Source organism: Pholis gunnellus (genome assembly GCF_910591455.1).
Source record: "Pholis gunnellus genome assembly, chromosome: 11".
Classification (NCBI taxonomy): Eukaryota; Metazoa; Chordata; class Actinopteri; order Perciformes; family Pholidae; genus Pholis; species Pholis gunnellus.
In genome coordinates, this window is record NC_136538.1 from 8,166,617 (window position 1) to 8,189,337 (window position 22,721).

The 22,721-nt window shown below is 44.5% G+C and overlaps 1 protein-coding gene across 3 annotated transcripts; it reads right to left on the reverse strand.

Moving 5' to 3' along the window:
* Positions 1 to 961: 961 nt before the first annotated feature.
* Positions 962 to 21,601, reverse strand: srfb (serum response factor b). 3 transcript variants are annotated; one of them, XM_079168845.1, is made up of 8 exons: positions 20,741 to 21,601; positions 16,907 to 17,140; positions 6,731 to 6,971; positions 4,908 to 5,072; positions 4,477 to 4,578; positions 3,902 to 4,099; positions 3,700 to 3,776; positions 962 to 3,086 (listed from the first exon to the last, which is right to left on the reverse strand). In XM_079168845.1, the coding sequence occupies exons 1-8, from the start codon at positions 21,380 to 21,382 to the stop codon at positions 2,997 to 2,999; spliced, it is 1,749 nt and encodes a 582-aa protein (XP_079024971.1). In that variant the 5' UTR covers positions 21,383 to 21,601; the 3' UTR covers positions 962 to 2,996. The 3 variants fall into 3 exon arrangements, with proteins under 3 accessions (XP_079024971.1, XP_079024969.1, XP_079024970.1); XM_079168843.1 differs by having other exon boundaries at positions 16,874 to 17,140; XM_079168844.1 differs by having other exon boundaries at positions 3,675 to 3,776; positions 16,874 to 17,140.
* Positions 21,602 to 22,721: the final 1,120 nt, after the last annotated feature.

Consider the following 22,721-nt stretch of genomic DNA (forward strand, 5'->3'; position numbering starts at 1 on the left):
TTTTCTCTCTGGTCCCATCGTCATCCCATCACTCAAGCACCTCAACTACATTATGCAACTGCTTGCATGGAATCAGATTTGCACATTGTCTTTTTTTTCATCCTTTTTCATAATGTAAATATACACAACAAAAAAACTTTGTTCCCCCCCCCCTCCCCCCAAATGTTTTCATAAACCCAAAAATATCTATGATGTACCGGGAGTAACGTTTCTATTTTAATGGGAAACCGTTTTTTAAATTGTCAAATCATGCATTTTTTTAATCAACTATCTTTCCAGCTGTTCTGTATGTTTGTATATTGTATGTGTACAATAGCAATAGAGATATACTACCTGGTGTAAATGCATGCTTCTACTTTATTTCTCATTGTTGGAAGAAAGAAAAAAAGGTAGCCGGGCCATCCGGGATGATTTCTTAGCTGTCAGCACTTTGTTGTTTGAAGACACTGACGGTGAGATACGATGCCTTACTGTCACACTGTGGATCGACGGTGGAAGGGCTTTCTGCTTCACTACTGTTTGTCGTGCTCTTATTATGCCTCTCTTGTGTTGCATCGACTTTGTTTGGTTTGTGAAGATGTACGGGACTCGGAAATCTGATGCCAGCTGATAGATTTTCTTGACGGCTTAGACCAATCACTGTATCGTGTTGCATTTCTTTAAGTTAATCGCTGCTTTTTTTTTGTGAAATGGGATGAGTCTTATTATAATTTGTATCTTAGTGATTGTGCAATGCATAGTTAAAACATTACGGTAAGGTGCATGCTCACTCGCAGAGTAGTGAAGCAGCCGCTCGCTCTCTCTGAGGCGTTGGCGTATTTATTCCTGATCAGCTGTCTTCATTTCAACTTTGCAGTTATGCAACGCATTAGGTTTCATTTAGGACCATATGGTTTCTTTGACATTCTCCGTCCCAATTAAAAAAAAAAAAAATCTTCAGCAGAATATGTGGTCATTGTGTTTCATCATGTTTTTATTACAAAATGTCTGTACAACAAAACTAAAATACATATAACCATTTCTCTCAATGACGAGGTGAAAACCACAAATTCTGTTCAATAATCCCCCTTTTATTATATCACCAGATGATAAGGGGGAGTTGAATGTCTTTAACCTGTACATTTCCTACACAAACAACCCTTTTAGGTTGACGCGTACAGGAACGTCGAGCGTGAACGTGACCTCCTGCCAGCGAATAACCGAACAGCAGTCGGCACGTTACCCTCCGTCAAATTCTCTTTGGCTTCAAGCCAGCATGCTCAGTCATCCAGCTGGTTCTGTAGAAATGAGTCAAGAAATGTCACAGCAGAGGATTGTATGTAAAGTCATGTACGGTGGCCTTGAAATAAGTCAATCCTACAGTTCCCATGCCTAGCAGTGACTTAGAAATCAGCCATGGAAAAGAGGCACAGCGGTGCAGAAAGAAGGCTCTCAGTCTAATAACTCATTCTTAATGATTGCTGAGGTACATACTGAGATTGCAGTCAGCCAGGGTTTTAACAGTTGTCGTTAAAAGGAGTAGATCAACGTTTTAAAGCACCTGAAGTCACTTTTCCTAAATAAGAGTTCCTTGTTTGTACAAAAATATTCATAACTCACTGTTGCAACACTACAGCACTGACACTGCACTGAACAGGAGTGCTGCCATACGAGCAAACAATGCTTTAATCGCAGTATTGAAGTGGAATTGCCGAGTCTATACAGTGTCTTGTTAAACAAGAGATTTGTGTCCAATGCCCTGACTCAAGTCAGTTATAGCATCATAACGTTAAAGTTCTGGAGGCAATGGGTTGCTTTTTAAACAACACACTTCATATATATCTATATATCTGATGTCATGAAAACTGGTTTGGCACACTCAGGTTTGTTACCCACAGAAGGACTAAGTCAAGTCATTTAAAAAGAAGTGAACAAACTAATCACTAAAGGATGTTAACAGTTGTTTTTAAAATGTCAGAATTGTGCTGCATTTGTGTGTGTACACAGATGAAAACAGAGATAGCAGGTCAAAAGGTGAGAAATGAGATTTCCATCTGATTGTCATAGTTTTAACAGTTTTCACACTAAAAAGTGCCAGATCAGGGCTTCATTAGGAAACCTCACATGCAAAAACCGACATCATATCAAACGATCATGCCATCAGCCCTGAAACCTTCGCAGCAAAACAGTAAATGATAAATATGTTGCGTTTTATATGTTGTGACCCAGCTACTTGATCCGGTTTGAGGGACAGTCCTACAAATGTCACAAACGACACATGTAGAAAGAAATCCAGCGTTCCGTCTCCGTCTTGTAGTGAAAACTCCCAACAGCATGACAGTTTATCAACATATGATGGTATATTAAATTAACTTACATATACATGTAAATAATTAATTTTTCTTCAGGCAAATCATTTTCATGTACATACCAAACCACTACGTAAAAAAAAAAACCAACTACATGCCGCTGCACAAACTAAACCAGGCTAAAAATACAAGTCATCAATAAAAAACAAAAACTATGTACATTTCCAAAAGTCAATAAGCGTCTCCCCTCCCATTTACAAACCCCAGATATGCGCGCACACACCGACACACGCTTGTGCACAAGTTGCTCACACTGGAACATTCAGACAAACAAATGTCTCTTTGGCTGGTGTGAAGCTGTGGCACCTCGCAAGTGTGTGTGTGTGTACATGTAATTACACATTTAAAAAAAAAAAACACGCACGCACACAAAAAGAAAATAACGGCATAGAAAATAGGTTCTTATGATAGATGTCGTGATATATTTCCTATGCATTTGCGAATATATATATATATATTTATATACCAAAACATACTGTATAAGGGTCAGCCACACATATGCCCTTAATTGTGTGTATGTGTGTGTAGATGTACTTTAAAGTCACATTCGTAACGTGAAACTCTGTAGGAAGGCATCAATAAATAGAGATGTATGCAAGTCTGTCCGTCCGTGTCCCTTGGGTCTGCTGCGTTAAACAGCTCCGTCCGTCAGTCACTCTTTGAGTTCTGCGCCGCGTCCAAATTGACGACCTGGAGCTCCGTCAGGTTACTGCCGCTCGACTGCGGACCAATCACCATCTGGAACACAAACGTGGCAACGTCAGGAGACGGTGCGGGGCCCAACACACGGCCAATCACACGTCATCACTACACCCGGCACAGATGGAAGTACTGCTACACTACATGCTGTTTATCAAGGAGTGGTTTAATGCTGGAATAGATTCCCCTGTAATATAATTTACTTATGAAATCATATTCTGTAGAGTGCAAGTTAGACCATTAGGATAGATTACTTTTGTTTAAAAGACATCAAAAGATAATCATGAATTCTATGGGATGTTTCCAATTGCGTATAATCAAAAAATCAAAACCAATTTACAGAAAGGAATTCCCAATCATTTTCTTTACAAGACTGGGCTTTATGAAGAGAATTAATAAACAAGTTTTGATTCCCATGCACTGCTACGGTGGTGTAAGTCTATTGCGTGTGTATTTTGCTGAAAGTCACAGGTAAAACAAGCTGCCAGCTGATCATTCACATTCATCCCCCAAAAACAAAAGGGCAACAGGTGACAACCCTGTGGCCTCTGTGTGCCAGTGCTCTGTTAGGATGCATTAGTGCGGACACGTGGCATGCTGGTTGCATAGGGAATATGAGAGTTTCACTTGTAAAATGCAGATCTTGCCGTACTGGGTGTAGCTGCACCGCTGAGACGGGGATCTGCACCGTGCCTGGAGGTGCTGTGAGGAACACCTGAGGGACGGCACCTAAGGGAGGGGGAAAAAAGGTAAACTCTACCAATTATGTTTATTTGAAATTAAGCACAAATGACATATTAACCCACATCTGTCGGTAAAATTATGTTTCGTCAGCGCCGTGTTCAGTGTCTCACCTGAGTCTTGGCCCTGTGCGTGGGACACCTGCATGGTCGAGGTGCCCTGGGAGAAGGCGTTGAGCACGGCCAGCCCCCCGTCAGTCAGCGTCGGCGTGGAGGCGTACATCACTGTGTGCGGGCTGCCGTACATCATGTGACCCGCAACAGACGTCGGCATCGACGAGGTGACGATGGTTGCTGGGAGACTCACCGTCGCTGCAAAGAGAGCAGGGGAGTGAGGAGGAGGAGGGACAGAAAGAAAATGCCACCCCGAGGACTAGAGGTGTGTACAAATGTTGGCCAGCAGATGGCGCTTAACGTGTATCTAAATTCAACCGCTAACTCCTACTTATGCTGTGTGTAGCGGCACAATAACACCTTTCTGGAGGACACAACTCGATTCACACAGGACCAGAATAAAAAAACAGTGCAAGCTAGAAAACACATTTTAAAAAGAGATCGTTGAAGAAAAAAAAAAAAACGCTACTGTATGTCCTTATTACATTACATGAATGTTCGTTACTGCACTTGACTTTTTCCACCATCTGGAGCACACATTCTCATCCAGACAGGACAACAGGCTCTTGACCTACCGGTGGAGTTTGTGGAGGTGTGGGAGATGTCGAGGCTGCCGTCGCTGGACTGGGAGTTGTGGTGTACCTGGATAGCCTGGAGCTGCTGGGGAACACCTGCTCCTGAAGACACACAGAGGGCATACGGCCAACTACAGTAAGTCATCAAGCATCGCACACGGGGGGAGAGTGGTAGTTGCAGTAGGAGTGTGGGGACAGCAGCAGTGGGGGGTGCCATATGGTCGCTCTGGCACTACAAGCATTTGCGGTAACATTAGCGGAAGGTAGAGGAAGTTGTCGTGCAAGTACAATTAGTAATCCTATCATTATGTGCAGAAGTCGTAGCAGAAGAGGTAGCATTAGCGGTACTACTAGTAGCAGCAGCAGCGGCGGCTTCGTGACGATATGATCGTGATTTAGTATAAGCAGGCAGTCGTGGCAGTGCGGGTCACCTGTGAGGGAGACAGCAGCAGGGAAGCGGAAGACAGCCTGCTGTCCCTGCTGTGTCTGCGGGGCGGCAGCCAGGGCCTGACCATGCTGCCCCTGGAGGGCCAGGGAGTGCTGCTGCAGCTGGCTCAGAGGAATGGTGGGGGTGCCAGGGGGGAGAGTAGTGCCTGCTGTATGGGGCACACACACACACACACACACACACACACACACACACACACACACACACACACAGGGGGGTGAGACTAAATGTGAAAGGATAGTACAGCTTGGAGAAGTGCTGTTCACTACAAGTGTACTCCGGTTTAGCGCGGCACAAATGTTTCATATTATTTCCATCTGGCAGGTTCCACATCCTTGGGTAGATAAACATGACTGCTGTGCAACAAAAAGGAAGCAGCAACATGCATGGTTTGAATTTTCAAGTGACACGCACATTGACATTTAAAAGCGTTCAATTGTTGCGCGATCTGTTTCATGTTCTGTTATCAAAGTGTCGTCTTTCACCACATGGCAGAGATTTCATTTCAGAACATGACTCTGGAGTTACACCATCGCATTTGGTCACATGCTCCATAAACAGTTGCTGCAGTAGGGTGGGCAGGCCCTTTCAAGCTGTCAGCTGAAGGAGGTTTCAGTGTGGGAGGGTGTGTTGTTCCACCTGGCACTGCTGCTATGTGCCAGACAGGTGGTGAGGAGGAGAGAGAGCAGCGGAGGGAGGGAGAGGGTGGAAGAAGAGGGCGTGGAGGAGAAAGAAAAGAGGGGGGAGGGAGGGAGGGAGGGGGGGGAGACACTGCGTGCCCGTCCTTCAGCTGTCAGTCACAATAACATACAGCACCAATTAGTGGGCATCATGCGTCTGTTCAGCTGCGGCAGCGCCAACGACTAGTTAGCGACGTTATTGCCAGTACTTCAAATATACAACACCGACGAGCACTGGGCTCTTGTTAACAGCAGCGTCATACACTGTAGAAAAACATCGCACCAGTCAGCATTTAAGTGTCAACCAGCCTTTTTGTAATATCTAAATTAATCGTGAAATTCAAATATTCTTCACGTCTTTTGGGGGAATCGTGACCTCTCGGCATCCCCACGCTCCACGTTGACGCCCCAGTATTTTTCCCAGCACATTTACCATGAAAAGGAGGTGTTGTGAATAATTACTGGGGGGGAAAGCCAATTTAGAAAAACCTAAGGATCCCAAATCAGAGCCTGCAGCCCTGAATGTCCCGGTTGAGTTGGTGCAGTAGCGATCCCTTGTGTTTAAGAGTGTGTCTGTGAAGTCCACCTTAATGAAGGGTCATGTCTAGTTCAGGACCACTGTGTCACAAAGCTCCCGCTCCATAAAGTACGCAATTATAATTTCAGCCACCGATCCTTCATTGAATATTCATGGATAATTATGGGTCCGTGTTCGTCATCCCTCATTGCCAGGCCCATTGTGTCCCCTCTCACCTAATTATTCCTGTTCCCAAGTGACAATCAAAGGCAGAGCCAGTCGCCAATAGACGTGGCTCTCCTGGACACTGAAGGCTTTGTTAAAAACCCAAGGCTGCCGAGTGTTGATGACTGTTGCGTGAGGTAAACAGCTTGAAGAGAGAGCGGGACACGACCACTCCAAGACAGCCGAGGTCACGGCACACTGCCATTCAAATTCTAATTCGCCAACGGGCTCGACAACACAGCGACATCGACAAAACACGGAGGCCTGCAGAAGCGTCAGTTCAATTCTTAAGGATGAAGTTAAGATTAACAAACCATAATGAAAAACAATGAAGAGTTTTAACAGCCCTATGGACGTCGAGGTGTCCTTTGCTCGCCTACATACCGGGCATGAAAGTGAAGCCCCCGGGCAGCTGCATGACGCCCGCGGAGCCACAGGCGGTCTTGAGGACGGTACCGTTGGCGCTGATGTTGCTGCTGGCCGAGATGGGTGCCAGGTAGTTGGTGATGGGAAACGAAGTGCCGCTGCTCACCTGCATGGTGGTGGAGGTGGTGGGTACCGTGCACTGGGCGCTGCTGGTGCTGCCCGGTAGGCTGGCTATCGTGAACGTGGGCTTCAGTGTGTCCTGTGGGAGAAAACACACACACGTCGATTAGAAAGACGGGGGGGGGGAGGGTGGAGGAGAGATAATTTGATGAAATTAAAAATCAGTACTGGACTCTATCAAGGAAGAAGACAACATTGAGGGGAACGCTAGTGATTTAGTATTTCACTTCCATAAACTTGAGGAACTCGCAAGAGACGGTTTAAAAAAAAAAAAGAATGGTGAAGAATGAGCTACGGAGGTATGCAGACGCTTCGTCCCCGAGTATAGGTCATGCTTCAAAAAGCACTGGCTCCTACAATTCCCATAATGCAACGCAATAGTGCCTTCCCTGAACGGTCAACGCAAACATCTTTGGACAAGATAAAACCTTATTCATCCCGAGGAAGATTGTTGTGCAGCAGTTGCATTACGATGTGCGATAGAGTGGAAATAAACTAAACATAAACAATACAGGTTATTAAGTAAGCTGCAAAAAAAACCATGTCCACCATGCCAGACATTTTAACAGTCAAACAAGAATCCACACATCTTCAGTCTGTAACTCTGTAGTCTATGATAACCCTGATGACATCATCAGTTAATAGTATTTCCATCTTATCCCAGTGACTGCAAAAGCAGCACCCGAAGAGTTTCACATGAGAACACCTAAAACAACACCATTAATAGGGCTTTTCCTCTTTAAGCGTGAGCATGAGGAGGAGGAGGAGGAGGAGGAGGCTTTAATACTTGCAATCGGTGACAGAAACCATAGTGGGATTTAATAGAGGAAGGGCAAATGACATAAACAAGGTAGAGAAACAGGCTGGGACCTTTCTAATTGCAACCACATGTAAAATAATGTGCCGTGCAGGGAGCATTTCTCTTTAAGAATGCACCAAAAGCTGCAATTAAGTCGGAGAAAACTTGTCATCATTGAATGTAGGAAATTCAGTATAGAATAGTGATTCAACACTAATTAGGAAACTCATCAAATCCTATTAAAAAAAAAAGAAAATGCTACTCCGCAATTCATAATGCCCAAGAGAGAATAGTATATAAATCATACCAGGTGTGTAGGAACACAAGCGTGTATTCTCTTTGAATACTGCCACACACACCTGAATACTCCATTCATCATCTCCACCTGCAACTCTACAACAAAAACATAATTTCTGCACACTTTGTTGAGTTACCATGAGAACAACTGTAACATCCACAGTAAAATGTGTAGAAATCAGGCAGATGAGATGCTGAAGTAAAACTTCAAATCAACAGGAGGTGCGATGTAGCAGCGTACGCTAACGTGAACACCCATCGAGCAGCAGAGCAGGATGTGTTGGCGAGTGGGCTGCACGATAAGAGCAAGGTAGGCGTTCGGCTGGGAGCACATCCAAACCCACCATGCCCGCTTCTACGCACTCACACACTTGATACTAACGATCTGCAATAGCAGAGAGGGAACACGCTTACACTAGACGGGCATGTCCTTTAATAAGGGGTGTGATCAACACGGATACATGTGCTGTGGGTACAGAGGACAACGTAACAGACCGTCATCTTAAAGGTTCCTCCACATGTGGCCAAATAAAATGCAGCTTTCTTTGGGCTGAATTTGTAGGATCCGTTGCAGTCCTCTGTATCCCATAATGCATTCTGGACTCTTAAATCGCAGATTCGAGTATCGATGATGATTCATCTGGGTTTGAGCTTTGAGACCTCGTGTATTAACGTAAAATGTTACAACTCGCACTATCAACGCCCTTGTGAAATCAGTTTCCCCAGGAAAAATAAATAAATAACAGTATTTCTTTTACACCGCAAGTTCAGCGTAGACCTCGGGACCTCTGAAGGACGAGGCCTTGAAAGGCCTTTGGAGGATCCAGCCCCGGCATTGTGATAAAGCTATTGTGTCACAGACGCAAAGCCCTCGACACAGTGCGGCAGCGTAACAGATGAGCCGAGTGAATAAAGGTTATTAAACAGGCGGGCTTACCATGAGCGGGCAAGGGAACGAGGTGCGTTGCATCCTATGAGCTTGGAACTCTGAAAAGGCTCATTCATTGTGAACAGAGCGGTAGCGTAGCAGCAGGCTAGAGCAACCTCTTCTAGCAGAGCACTATTGGTTTTTATATGTGACTGATTACAGCAGATAATCCAGCATGGACTCCACTGATAACAACTTCCCAAACACAAACTAAGACGCAAACATGTCAGTGGAGCGAAATAACTGTAAGGATTAGCTCCCAGTCTTTAGCCACATCCCAGTCTGCTCGTAATATCAAAGACAGTAGAGTATGGCTCACTGCAATGACTAAACAAAAGGTGTTGTTTTTTTATTTGATGAGGTAAAAAAGAAACTCCTATAAGCAAATGATCAATTGTGTCATCTTTAGTTAAAGAGTGTTTCTGGCCCTCATGGCGTACGGACGGTTAGAGGTGTTGTTTTATACAAGCCGCTCAAAATCAACACGACAAGTTACACAGTTAGTGAGCTCGTCAGCAGCTCAGCTCCGGGCCCTGCCGAGGGGCTCCGACAGTCCAAGGTCCTTTACCTCTTTAGTTAAACAGCAGCTGGAAAGTCAAAGAGGGAGGGCCCCACAGAGGACTCGCAGTTGTTCTGCCCTTTCAACCAAGAGGGAAAACCGAATGAATTCGCACCAAGAACAATATGTAATCCATTTACTGCGCAGCTATCAGGCCCGTCATTCATCACAGAGCGATTGCTGACAGTCAGACGGTGACGCTAGCCGTCGCCACGTCTTCATTCTCCCAGGGAGAAGTGATGTTTGTTACATTAATGTTCACTAGAACTCAAGACAAGCTCACTCTACAACGGTGCAGGGGTCACAGATAAGAGAGGAAGAGGAAAGCGGTAACCAAGCAGAACAACGGTCCGTTAAGGGACTGAAGGGGATGAACAAAAAGTATGTCGGGGAAAGTGAACATCGCCGATGGCGAAGCAAGTGGCACTTTTTTAGCCACAGCAGTAGCAGAGTATGTGCGTCTGTGTGAGGTTTGGGGACAGGAACGGGGCGAGAGTACAAACAGCTGAGGGTACAGACAGCTGGCGGGAAACCTGAGCAGCTCTGAGGGGGAATTAACCCTTTCCGGGCCGGCTGAGGCAGCAGGAGGCCACGTGAGTGAGAAGACGGCAGCACATGACTCCTAGCTAGTTCTCAACGTCGGGTTTATAGAAGAACGACCGAATTCAACGAGATGCTTCACCTTCTAATATGGCTCGTAGTGTTCCAACTTTCCCCTATTACACTGTTCAATGGAGAAATACATGGCTACTCTTGCCAGGCATGGGACAATAGGAACAACAACTATCCTGGACAAAGTCATTGTGATTCATGATATTATGATTATCAAAATGGCACTTAGACACACTGGAATCTCCTTATATTTCATAAGAAGCATATTTTCATTGCATCACGTATAGATCTTTATTTTAGTGAAAAACAAACAATCTTATATAAGGTAATCGTAAATCATAAGGTCTTCCTGAATAAAAAAGGATAAATATATATTAGTGCTGGGCAAGTTAACGCGTTATTATCGCGTTAACGCATTAATTAATTAAAGTTGTTTTGTTTGGAATATGTATAATAAGCATATCATTTAGTTATCGCTACTGAGAATTTAACAAACGACGTAGATGGGTTTGCAGTTTTCAAGGTGTATATTTCAAATTGCATCGATTACACACACACACATGAAAATAAAGTTGTGAACACCGGCTGAATATCTATTATCAGAATCATTATAACTGTATTATAACTGCTACCGTGTAAAGGGAACACTGCTGTTAAAAATAACCTTATTTGTTTAAAGTGTTTGCAAACCAAATGTTATTGCACTTTTGTTTATATAGCAGTACTTAAAAGTGCGCAATACACTACTTTTGAATTAATTATTGAATTTTGCGCATAACAATGCCATTAACCGCGCTTAAAAATTGTAATCGTTGCCCAGCACTAATATATATATATATCTAAAATATAGTAACATGCTGTGAGTATTCTCTGTATTTTTTATAAGTCAGGCTCTCTTTTTTAGTTCTCCACCATGATAACAAGCCTTTTCAAATCACTCATGAGACAATTTACGATTAACCCGATAATAGAAATTCACCACGGTCAACTCATTGAGTGTTTTTCTATCGTGATCACTGATCAAATCTTATATCGTTCCATCCCTAAATCTTGCTTTCCTGACCTGTTTCTACTCCGACATGAACAGAAGGTGTGGCTCCACTGATTGGTCAACCAGGTTTCCTAAAGGTTCAGTCAAACTGACACTATCTCTGTGACCTACGCAGCGAGCTTCCACTGACCTACTGCTTTGTTTGACCGTCTGCACGTGTCTTGTGTTCAACTGGCCGGTCTATAAACAGCGCTGGCTTTTAGTTCAGAGTCAAGGCAGCGCATAGTAAACATAGGCTACAGTGGTGTAATGCATTCCTTTAGAGAAGAAGCGCAGCCAAAGCCTCCGCACTGTCATCTCCTCCTTAACTCCATCTCCTGCTCCTTCTGATTCAGTGTTACACACCGATACGCCATCTCATCTCCATCACTAACAATCAACCCCTTCACTGTAACATGCAAATAGCCTGGAAGTCTGAATAGTATATATATATATAATACAACCTATTAATGATAAAGTTGTTGATTGATCCGTTGTTCTTAATTTGCAGCTATTTCGATCATGAAAGTCATGTTTAAAGCAAAAGTGCAAAACATTTCCTCTAGCTTCTTAATTTTCTTTGTCTTATGTCATATGAAACTATATAATCTGAGATATATATATATATAAAATTTCTGTATTTGTCACATATTTTTGTGGATATTTTACCAAACAATAAACAGATTAATTCAGAAAAATAACAGGCAAATGAATCGATTGTGAATGTAATCATTAGTTGTGGCCCTACATTGTGTAATAATATATATATTTATACATGTTTGATACCACATAGGGATTGTTTGTATCAGCCTGAGAAGGAAAAAAAGATTTCTTTCAAAATGCAAAAGCTGGTTTAGATTTCTTTCAGCCACAATTCATAGCCGTGCGGATGGAGGGCTGAGTCTTCTGGAATAAGCGAGGGCTCCTCTGGACTCTGCACAGCCACTGAGTGAATCCTCCATAACATGCCAAGTAATCCATTTAACAAGAGACGGACATGATTTTACTCAACGAAGAGATCTCAAATGTCATCCTTCCCCTCCTGTGAACATTTGTGAAATCCTAATATTAAAAGGATCCGGAGACAGAATGCCATAGAGAGAGAGACACCAGCAACCTTATTCACACAATCATTCTAGGGTTCTTTGGTTTGGTAGAGGTTCTTATACCGCTGTAAAAGTCCTTTCAACACGCTGGTTAGTAAGGGTTCTATATATGGTAAAAGAATAAAAGCCTCCATTGCCCTCCTCGCATTCACACACATCACACGATCGACCCCGTTTTTAAAGTAACAGGAAATGAGAGAGTAATTAAAAAGAGCAGGACACTAATTATTCCCTCTTCATGAGGGATTAATCGTTCCAAATTGAAGGCGACAACTGGCAGCCTCGTCCAGTGTTGGTCGGAGAGCCCATTGTGCCGTTTTACTGGTGGCTGGCCCTCGTCTAATCTCCCATTTGCTGGCTCCCATCTCCCCGTCTGTCACCCTGCCAGCAACATGGAATTTGCAGCTCCATTTGGGACTGCTAAAAAAGGCAAGGCAGCCCAAGTGGAGGAGGTGCAGCCAATGGCGGCTGACCTGTCCAGTTGCTTGCTGTAAAATAAGGGGGTGGAAGGGGGAAGGAGGAGAGGCGGGGGGGGGGGGGGGGGGGGGGGGGGAGTTGCTTTCCCTCCCCTCTGACACAGCCGACATGCTGCTCTCCCTCCGACAACACAACCTCCCTCTACGCACTGTCTGTTTAAAGGAGCACCCTTGTGATAAGAGCGCATATCTAACAAGTAAATTAACTTTCCATTATCTCAGTGATTCTCTCTTGTCACCTACTTCAAGCCACCGCTCTGCCCTCACAACAGCAGCTAAGACAGGAACATGTTGAATACTAGATTTTCAAGTGCAGTTCTCCATTCGAGACTGAATTAATTAACAAATCATTTTCAGTTGTCTACGGAGACCAATTCAACTTAACACCGTTTATATGCACGCTATATGTTAAATAAAGAGGCTGTCAGGTGAGCCACAATGCGAGGAAAACAAACATGTCAGCTGCTGCTGGTCTGGACGTTTCGCTTGCAAACACTACAGCGACAAAGACAATGTGATCTGTGCTAATGAGCAGGAGGGCAACAAACACACTTCACCAAGACTACAACGGCAACGGCACTGAAAGCCAGAGCAGCGTGGAAGAGAGCGAAAGAGATGGAGGAAGGGAGGAAAGGAGAGAGGGAAGAGGAGGGGGGAAAACCAGAGGAGACTGTGAGATACTGAGAATTCTGTCCTAAGCTAGATCCTCTCAGCAAACAGGAGTTGTGGGATTTGCCATCCCCTTCCAAAAATAACCCCAAAAGCATAAAAACATCTGTACTGTAGGCACGTCTGATATCAAGAAGCAGCCACAGAAGCCATAACCATCTGAAGATCAGCTGTGGGATGCCACAATAACGACTAACTGTACCGTCTCTGTGAAGTACGGATATTCATTTTTGGTGGCACTCCTTCACCCTTGACCTTCCTCATTTCACCTCTACGTCGAGACAATATTACATTTCCCAGAATGCATTTCTACAGCCCTCAGAGAACAGCCTTGAACTTGCTGTCTTCAGCTGTCGGTTTTAAGTACTTAATGTGTGCTGCGAGAGCAACAACGACAGTGAAGCCAGGGTTTTCCAGTCACGCAACCTAACCTGAATGTCTTATGTATTATTTTAAACGCCGCAATCAGCTCAACTAAAAGACGCCGTGGGTGGAATAACACACGGATTGAGTCGATGCCAAAACGACGTTTCTAGAAAGAAGCCCTTGCTCTTCGTTCTGACATCTCTCACAGCTAGATGACATTTCGCGAGCTTAAGTTTTGTACCCGATATAGGCCTGGGGACATTGGCCCAAGAAACCAATTCACAGCAGCTAGATATGCATCAGAACAATCAGCAGATGATAGCGTGTAGGGCTGTTCCCCGACCAAAGATATTTTAGTCGACTTATTTAATTGCTAGCTTAACAGCTGCGAGTACAGACAACAGACATGTTCGTTGTTTACGTTCATCATAATACTTTGGGGGGGGGGGCTTTGGAGGGAGGCCCGCTAGCTACTTTCACTGGAAAAGAGAAGAAGAGAGACAACACGGGGCTAAGCTTTAACGCTGGAGAATTATTAAAAAACGCGCTCTTGTTAGTTTTTCAAGATTACCAACACAAGCTTTAAAGCTTGCGTTTATCAGAAATGCGCTCATACATTTCTTGGAAATAAATAATTTAGCATGAAGAAAAAAAAAAGCATTAACAGCATTGAAGTTAATAATCTACTAAAGACATCTTAGTCAACGAAGACCAAAACCAGAGCGCTCAGCCCTAATAAAGTAACTCACAGCCTCAATCTTTAAACAATCAAACGAAGCTATCAACTATGAAAGGAGGAAGTTGTCTGGTGATACGAAGCACGACTCGGACATTGCAAGATCCATTACACGACTTAAAATGTATTTAGAAAAATCAACTAATTCTGGTGAACAGCTGAGGAGATTTAGGATTTCCAGAGCAGGAAACTGTTGATCCTTTAATGGACCGCCTATGTGAAATGACTTCTGTCCTGAGCTAATTCCTCCAGTATGTTACATGTTGAACATTGTCGGATGGCTTTGTTGGTCTTTTATTTTTGGCGGATTAGCACCAAAAGCAAAAGCCATTTACATTCATGTACAGTGGGCTACTTGATCAACTTTCAGCGCCACAACATTTTTCATCACTAGATGCTAAATATAAGATCGGTACTGTGTATTGGCAGATACGTTTATACGCTTTATGCATCATAGTAAGTATCAGGGGACAACGTTTGTTCTTGAAAAAACAATCAACGGCCATTTTACCAGAGCTTGGGCCAGTTATCTGTGATAATAAGAACAAAATACACAACACTTATCTTCTAACACTTTTTCTTTTGCGTCTCCAAAATGTCCTTCACTCCCCCCCCCCCCAGCCAATGCAAACTCTGGACTGTTTAGACTAGCCTGCACTGTGTATGTACGACATACTGCTCTCCTGATGAATGGCCGCCCCGACACTGCAGAGGTGCACACATCAGACCTACTGCACAGAAACCGCTGTATCCACTCGCCACGTCCTAACCGTGACTGCGCTGATCCCGACATGGATCACATAATGACAACTCGTAGGGTGTCCCTCTGTGAGCGGGCTTCACAGGGCCCACGCTGGTCTCCCACACTCATAATGGGGGGGGGGGGGGGCAATGGCCACAGCGTCACCGACAGCCACCTAAATAGACGTCTAATGAAACGGGACGTAAAATATCACTCAAATGTTTCAATTCCAGCCGCTCATATCTACATCCTTACCTCCCCTCCATATCACTAAATGAGTGTGTGTGCGTGTGCGTGTGTGTGTGTGTGGGGGGGGGGGGGGGATCACAGGACTCCAAAGACAGCTGCAGCTTATAAGGAATGTGAGGGGCCTCAGCCAAGAGAGCAGGCAGGGAAACCATACCATATATGGCAACAGAGCAATCTAATTTTTATCAATGAGCAGAGCGGGCATGAGAGTGGCTTAACACACAAAGGTTGATCTCCCATCCCTGACGGTGTGCGGTACGTGTTAATTAGCACCTTGTAAAAACAGCAAGCAAGGCAAACAGGCCCCGCAAGTGTCCGTCTTCAAAGGGGCGTCCTTAAGCCGTGTAAACAGCGAGCGGAGGGAATCTCGGCTTCCAGCACCTGAGCGCACGAAGGTGTGGACAGCGAAGCGTGTCCGCTTATGAATTTACCGCTTCGCTTCAAGATCTCAAAAGACCTGAGGTTTAAGAACGCTCGCAAGTAATGCGGTAGAAAGTACAGGGACCCGGACTGCAGCGTTTCAGTGAGGATGAGAGGAGGCCACACAGCCAACTAAATAACGATCACGAGGATTTCAGAGTAGAAATTCATCTTTTATCTTCAAATTCAACTTATTTCCGTCACGACCATTTTTTTAGAAGGTTAGCGAGTTTGAAAACGGCATAAAATGTCTGATGTTGAAATATTTTCAGAAATGTAAGTTCTGTTACTGATCTCCGCGTTTCATCCGTGAACACCAGACAGCTCCGTCACAAAATAGAAGATAAACAGCAAAGTCCTCTGTGCAGCAGGTTGCGTGTTTCTCATCCTAACACAACGCAGACCTGCTGTGATTTATCTTGGGAGAGCGTTACGAGGCTTTCCTGGATGAGAGGTCAGAAAGGTAAAGTGTAGACAGCCCCCTTTAGTGAGTGGGGTAATACTCCACATCTTATCTGGCTCTCCCTTCAGGTTTAGAGCCCTTTGAAAAGGACCACGAAGACTTTTTGGTTTAATAAAAAGAAAATGACTCGGTGCTTAGAACCAAACCACAAAGCCCGAAACAGAGGCCACGCATATTACCGCCAAAAGTTCAAAACTGTTTAAAATAAGGACAAAGATTATTTTCCACAGCTGCTTGTAAGTTTGATTTATTTGCTCTCCTCGTGTGCCTGTCTAGCCTTTTCTCTGTAAAGATGTCCCACTATATCCATTAGTGACTCTCTATGGTGCTGTATCAGTTTTTTTATTATATTATTTTAATTTTCTAAAGTCTCAAAGTCACAAAGACTTTAACTCAGGTACGATTGTTTCTGAAAGACCAGGCTGTGGGGACAAGGGATATTAATGAGTGCATTTAATGGGAATTCACAGCTACCGCCTCGCTACGTGGGTTCTTAATTGTTGTCTCCTTTCCACTTTTGGATTCTAACCTTTGTGTCGCCCATGCTCTCCGACTCAGACACCTGATAGGTGAGGTCCGTCTCCTCGAAGCCCGTGGCGCTCATGCGCTGGTCCGTGGAGGGGTCGTTGCGCGGCGGCGAGTCCGGCGAGTTGAGGCATGTTTGGATCAGAGCTTTCCCCGTTTCACTCGTGATCATGGGCTGGAGTTTGCGGGTGGCAAAAGTGTAGACGTGACCCGTTTCGCTGGCCACGAGCAGAAGAACCTGGGTCCCCGTCAGCGTGGAGAGCTCATAGGCCTGGGAAAGAGACAGAAGAAAATGAAAGTATATGACAGAGAGCATGGGCCAAGAGTCAGGCTACAGTTCAAACATCAGAAAGATAAGCTTGGATTACCTTCATTTACAGACTAAGTGATTTCAACTGGAAAAGGGAATATACAGCAAGAGAATCCAAACGGTGAACCTCTGGGAAAATATAACCGAGCCAGGAAAAAAACAACTATTCACTAAAAATACCCCTGTAGTGAACTCTGACGTATAGCACAAATGAAGCTAAAATAACATGAGATACGGCTCCCAGAATAGAGAGTGTGATATAGCTGAGAGACTGATTGCAGCTGGCTTGCATAGGCAGGGGGAGTCGCAGTAACCCAGTCTTGACGGGGGGACACAAGGAATCATTCTCTACACCCAGAGGTAGCCGGCTGTGAAACATGAGGCCATCACAGTCTGCTCCCTTGCCATTCATTATACAGCGTGCGCACACACACACACACACACACACACACACACACACATCCAAACTCCTCATTGTAAAGGCAAAAGACAATGAGATTCAACTACATCACACACACGCCGATGCTGCACTCAGATTGACCTCCCGAGAAAGCCTTTTTATCTAAATGAGTCACAAGTTATGTGGAGGATGTGGCTGTGGAGGCACAGCGCCATTACCGTCACCTTGGTGAACACAGTACAGTCAGAGCTGGCTGATAGAGGTGTCGTAAGCTGGCGTGCGGGAGGAGGAGGAGACAAATCACATTCAAATTAAAAAGGCTTTTATTGAGCCGTGATAAAAAAAAACCATGCATTCATACCGGTGCACTCCATCATGCTCACACACTGTGTTCATTGTGGGCCCTATCAGTCCAATCCTTTATATGTGGGCACATGCTGAAGCCGAGTGTAGATTTATCTTTTGTGTGCAATAATATGATGACAGAGCACAGAGAGGCTAATGATGAGCAACTACTGCTATAGTGGCTGAATGCTGCTACACGCGTGTTTCCCCTGAGCACTTCAAACCTTAATTATACAGAGGGTTTTTATGTGTGTGTGTGTATTGAAGAACGGTGTTAAATGGAATGTCCTAACCCTGCACAATTCACCTCTCCCCCTGCTAATGCAGCACTACAGAAGTAGGTAATGAACTACACGTCTCTTGTACTACCATCTCCCTTGATTAGCTCTGCAGCAGCTACAGGGGAGTCTCTAACAAGAGTCTGATGTTTGGCCAACATCCAAGGCAGGAAAGGACTCATTTGTCACCTTAAATGTGCAAGGTGGCGGCACAAACTAGACCCACACAGTGCTTTAATAAGTTCCCTTGCTCTGCTGATATTCTCATAAATATTCATGGCTGCATAGTGCCAATTACTCTGGCTGTAATTGGTTCCTCTGTCGCACAAAACGTCCCAGTCAAGCCTCCATATCAAATAAAACAAAAAGGAGCAAAAGATAAAAGTCATAGATGGCCGCAAACGTGTAATGTAGTTGTGCAATTCTAAACAACAACGGCATATTTTTCAGGTGTCATCCCGGCAGTTCGAACACTAGTCGCCTTGTGACTATACAGTTGCTAGTTAAAATCCCTGGAACGACCTCAACAACTTCTGTTGCTGTACCGTTGAGTCAAAAAAGCGTGCAGGCACTGCAGTTCATTCACCCATCATCTGTAACCGCTTATCCTATTCAGGGTCATATAAACTGAGTAACTTTGGATTTTAGATGGTTATTCAGACAAAGCTAGCTCTTTGAAGACGTCACCTTAGGCTCCAGTAAATTGTGATGGACAGCAACTATTGTAGAGCTGTAAATGTAAGACATTATGTAGTCTCATAGAATATCAAAGACAACATACATTATGGATTTATCCTTCATTCTTTCACTTTATCATTAAGTATATAGTAGGATTCCAGGAGGAGGAGGAGAAGAAGAAGAAGACTTGTAAATAAGAACGTAATGGCTGCATTCCACCGTTTATGTTATTAGTTACATCTGTGCTTTTCCTGGTATGACAATTAGAAGGTCTGCCAAGAAAACATGAAATCATGTCCTTTACTGTGCAAATACTGAACCCAAAAAGGAGCGACAGGTATTAGTTGAGTAATGCTGTGCCTCAAATTGACGTAAAACAAGTTGCATTGTGTAATTATTTACATGCACTTAATCCAAAGAATTTATGAGAAGAGAACAAACGGGCCGACGCTTCACTCCCCGCATCCTTCACAATTAAACTACGAGCTCGTCCTAGAAACCAGTTTGAGAGACCAGTCTACTACGAGTCGTCCCACTCCACCCACCGCTCAATTTCTGTGATGGCTGACATGGCGTAGGCAACGTTTCCAAAAATCTCTATTCGCACAGTGTGTCAAACAGTGTTCATGTTGCCAAGAGCCGACATAACGACACCTCAGTTTCCACGACAACAGTCTGGGATACATAAAAAAAAAAGAAAAAAAAAAGAGAAATAAAGCAGAATACACACTTCATGCGCTTCAAAAGTAACAAATGAAGACTCTTGCACTACAGCAAAGAATTGTGTTTATTTAAGGTCATAATGACAAATGACCGTGTCAGCAGCAAAACGACTGCTGTGCTTCTGTTGGACAGCTAACCTCGTCTCCAAATAATCAACTTTAGATCCCTCGATGCCAAAAGTCACAGAGCAATGCTTTATCACGGCACCAATCGAGTGCTTGTGGGTTCCCAGTTCAATACTGCTTCGGTACTAAACTCAGTGGAGGTACTCATTACCACCATGGAGCGAGTTCTGTCGTCTTTAAGGTCAACTGCCCCTGTGCCAGACCCATCTAACAAGACTGAACCCACAGACAAGTCATCACTGGATGCTGCTGGCTGCTGGCATCACAACGTGCAGTACCATAATGCATGCACAGACAGTCCCTGGCTCCTCTCTTCTGTTTGAGTGCTCTTTGACTGTCCTCTGATCTGGTTTCCCTGGGGTTTAGTCAGCTGTTGGTAACTACAGGGCCCGCTGCTGCTGCTGCTGCTCACCACCACATGGCTGCCGCCTGCAAGCAAAGCCCTGCTCCACAATGACAGAAGGAACAGCCTGTGTGCACTGAGGGCTACTGATGGGGAACTACACTTCCAAAGGTTCGAGGCCCATCTTTACGTGTATAGGGGCATGAAGTAGTGCGTCAGTTTATCTGGAAATCTGTGTGTCAGGTCATGTGTGTGTGTGTGTGTGATAGCTGGGGTGAGCATGGTCATAAATAGAATTGTCATTTGCTCAAGTCTATTTAAAACCAACTGCCTGTCATGACTCGCTCACATCCAGTGAGCTAGTTTGTGCCACAATTGTTTTTGTCTTTTATAAAGAAAGGAATTGGTATAAGATTTAATACAGGTAAAATACCTTTAAATGTGGCCCACTATTATACTATTATATTATAATGCAGTGGGCCCACTTTCCCCACTGTTATGATTCTACAGCTTATTAAGATATAACCTCGTTAATTTCCTGAATGGAAGCATCGTTCACAGCACCATATATATATTATAGGACTAATGCAGTGTATAAAGACTGAAGTGACACTCAAATCAAATGTGACTGCCGTTGAATGAGATCCAAAGGAAATCCCCCCGACTCACCTTCTTCATAATACCAGTCTTCCTCTTGCTGAAAGTGGTGTACCGTCTCAACTTGTTGTCAATAAATTCCATCTTTATCTTTACGCGCCCACGTGTTTTCTTCCCCGGCTTTGCCCCCGCGACCCCCCCGGGCACCATGCCGTAACCTCCGGGAGGTATTCCCACCTCCTGACCCGTCACCGCAGCTTCCATCTCCCCTCTCTCTCGTTTCACGCCTCTCCTGCTGTCCCCGAGTGAACCCACTGGGTCATCCTCATCTCCGGAGTCCGAGTCATTATCCGAGCCGCTGCACATCGGAACGCTTTCTCTGTCCGGGTCGAACCTGTTTCCCTGAGCCAACACGATTCCCGTGTTCAAGCCCACCATGTTGCCCTGGACGGCGCTCTGTAGAGAGGTCACCCCAGTCCCGTTCCCCGGTCTCACGCCTCTCGAGCCCCCTGGACCGTTAGCCCCCAGCATCCCGACGGCGTCTCTTTCCCCCTGTCGCCCGTCACTCTCGCCGATCCCCGGTAAAGCTTGCCCTGCTCTGACTAAAACGGGACGGATCCCGCTGCCGACAATCCCCGAACCGTGTCCCGTGTTACCTCTGCCTGAAGCTGACCCGTTTCCAGATGGTGCCGATCCAGCCCGGCTCGGTAACATTCTATTTCGGCTACTGAACCGAGTGTCTAAACGCCAGCTAAGAGAGCTGGAGCGCGTTGTCTGGTAAATGGCTGATTAAACGCATAGGCTACACGCCTGGGCCACAACACGTAAACAAACCAGACCCGTTTGGAGATTTGGAGACTCCAGGAAATAACCGTGACAAACTTTCGAAAGTGATGCTACCCCCCAAGACCCTTCGACCCGGCTCGGTTTGGTTCACCCTCCTCCTCTATCACCAAAACTCTGAGCACTTTCTCAAAAAGGAAAACGCGAAGAGCGCCCTCGATGTCGATCCGCCATGTTACGTAGTCCGCTCTGTGAGCGGAATATAACGCTGTTTCCGGCCTGCTGGCGTCCAATTGCAAATCTTCACGCCACCAAAACGCAATATTTATTTCTTCATGGTTAAGGGACGCATAAAAAGGTCTGTTTTTTTAAACTCCGTTTAAGACAGCGGAGTGATATTACAACCCAGGAACTACTTCCCTCCTTATAAAGAGATACAATGTTTCCTTATTTGGTTCTGTCTCTCCTTATATGGTGAGTCACAGCGTCGCCTATCGATTGGCTGAGGATTATCTGAGTAGCGCTGTCATTGGTCAATACAAACACTCATTAGAATAAATACCAAAATGGTTGCGCTACCGACAACGTCACCGTACACAAGCAGAGGCACTAAAATAACAAAACATCCAACTTTTTATTCCCTGCAGATTGTTTTATCAAACCACAAACCATGTTTTTACAGAGATGTTACTCCCAATTATCTCTGTAATGAACTTTATTGGCCGAGTGATTGTCAGGAGAATTGTTTTTTGATTTTAGATTAGATTTTATTTCGTATCACATTGATGTTGGTGAATGTATGAGTGTAGATACATTATACTGAAGGTAGGAGGAGTTGTAATGACTTTTAGAAAATAAAAATAAAAACTGAAAAAGCAAAAAAAACCTTTTTCACAGCAGACATTTGGCTTCAACTTGTCATAGCAGGAAAAGCACAGGTGTAATTATTGACATTAACAATGGCTATTAAAGCGTCCCATTAAAACAGTGAGACGGAATGTGCAATACCAGGACCCTGAGCTTTAATTATTTACACAGGTGCCTTTCATAAAAATGTGTTCTGTGATAAAAACTGAAAAATCTTCACTGGAAAATCTGTCAGAAGCCCTTGGTGTACTTATCTGACAGTGTTTGAAACTGTGCTGTAAAGCCCACACATAAGGCAGGTTAAAACAAACGCCACATAGCCTGTCATGGTATATTAAAAAAAAAATATTCAAAGTATTGAAGTTGGACCTCATTAAGACTCAGTTTGTCAGATAAGAATGGA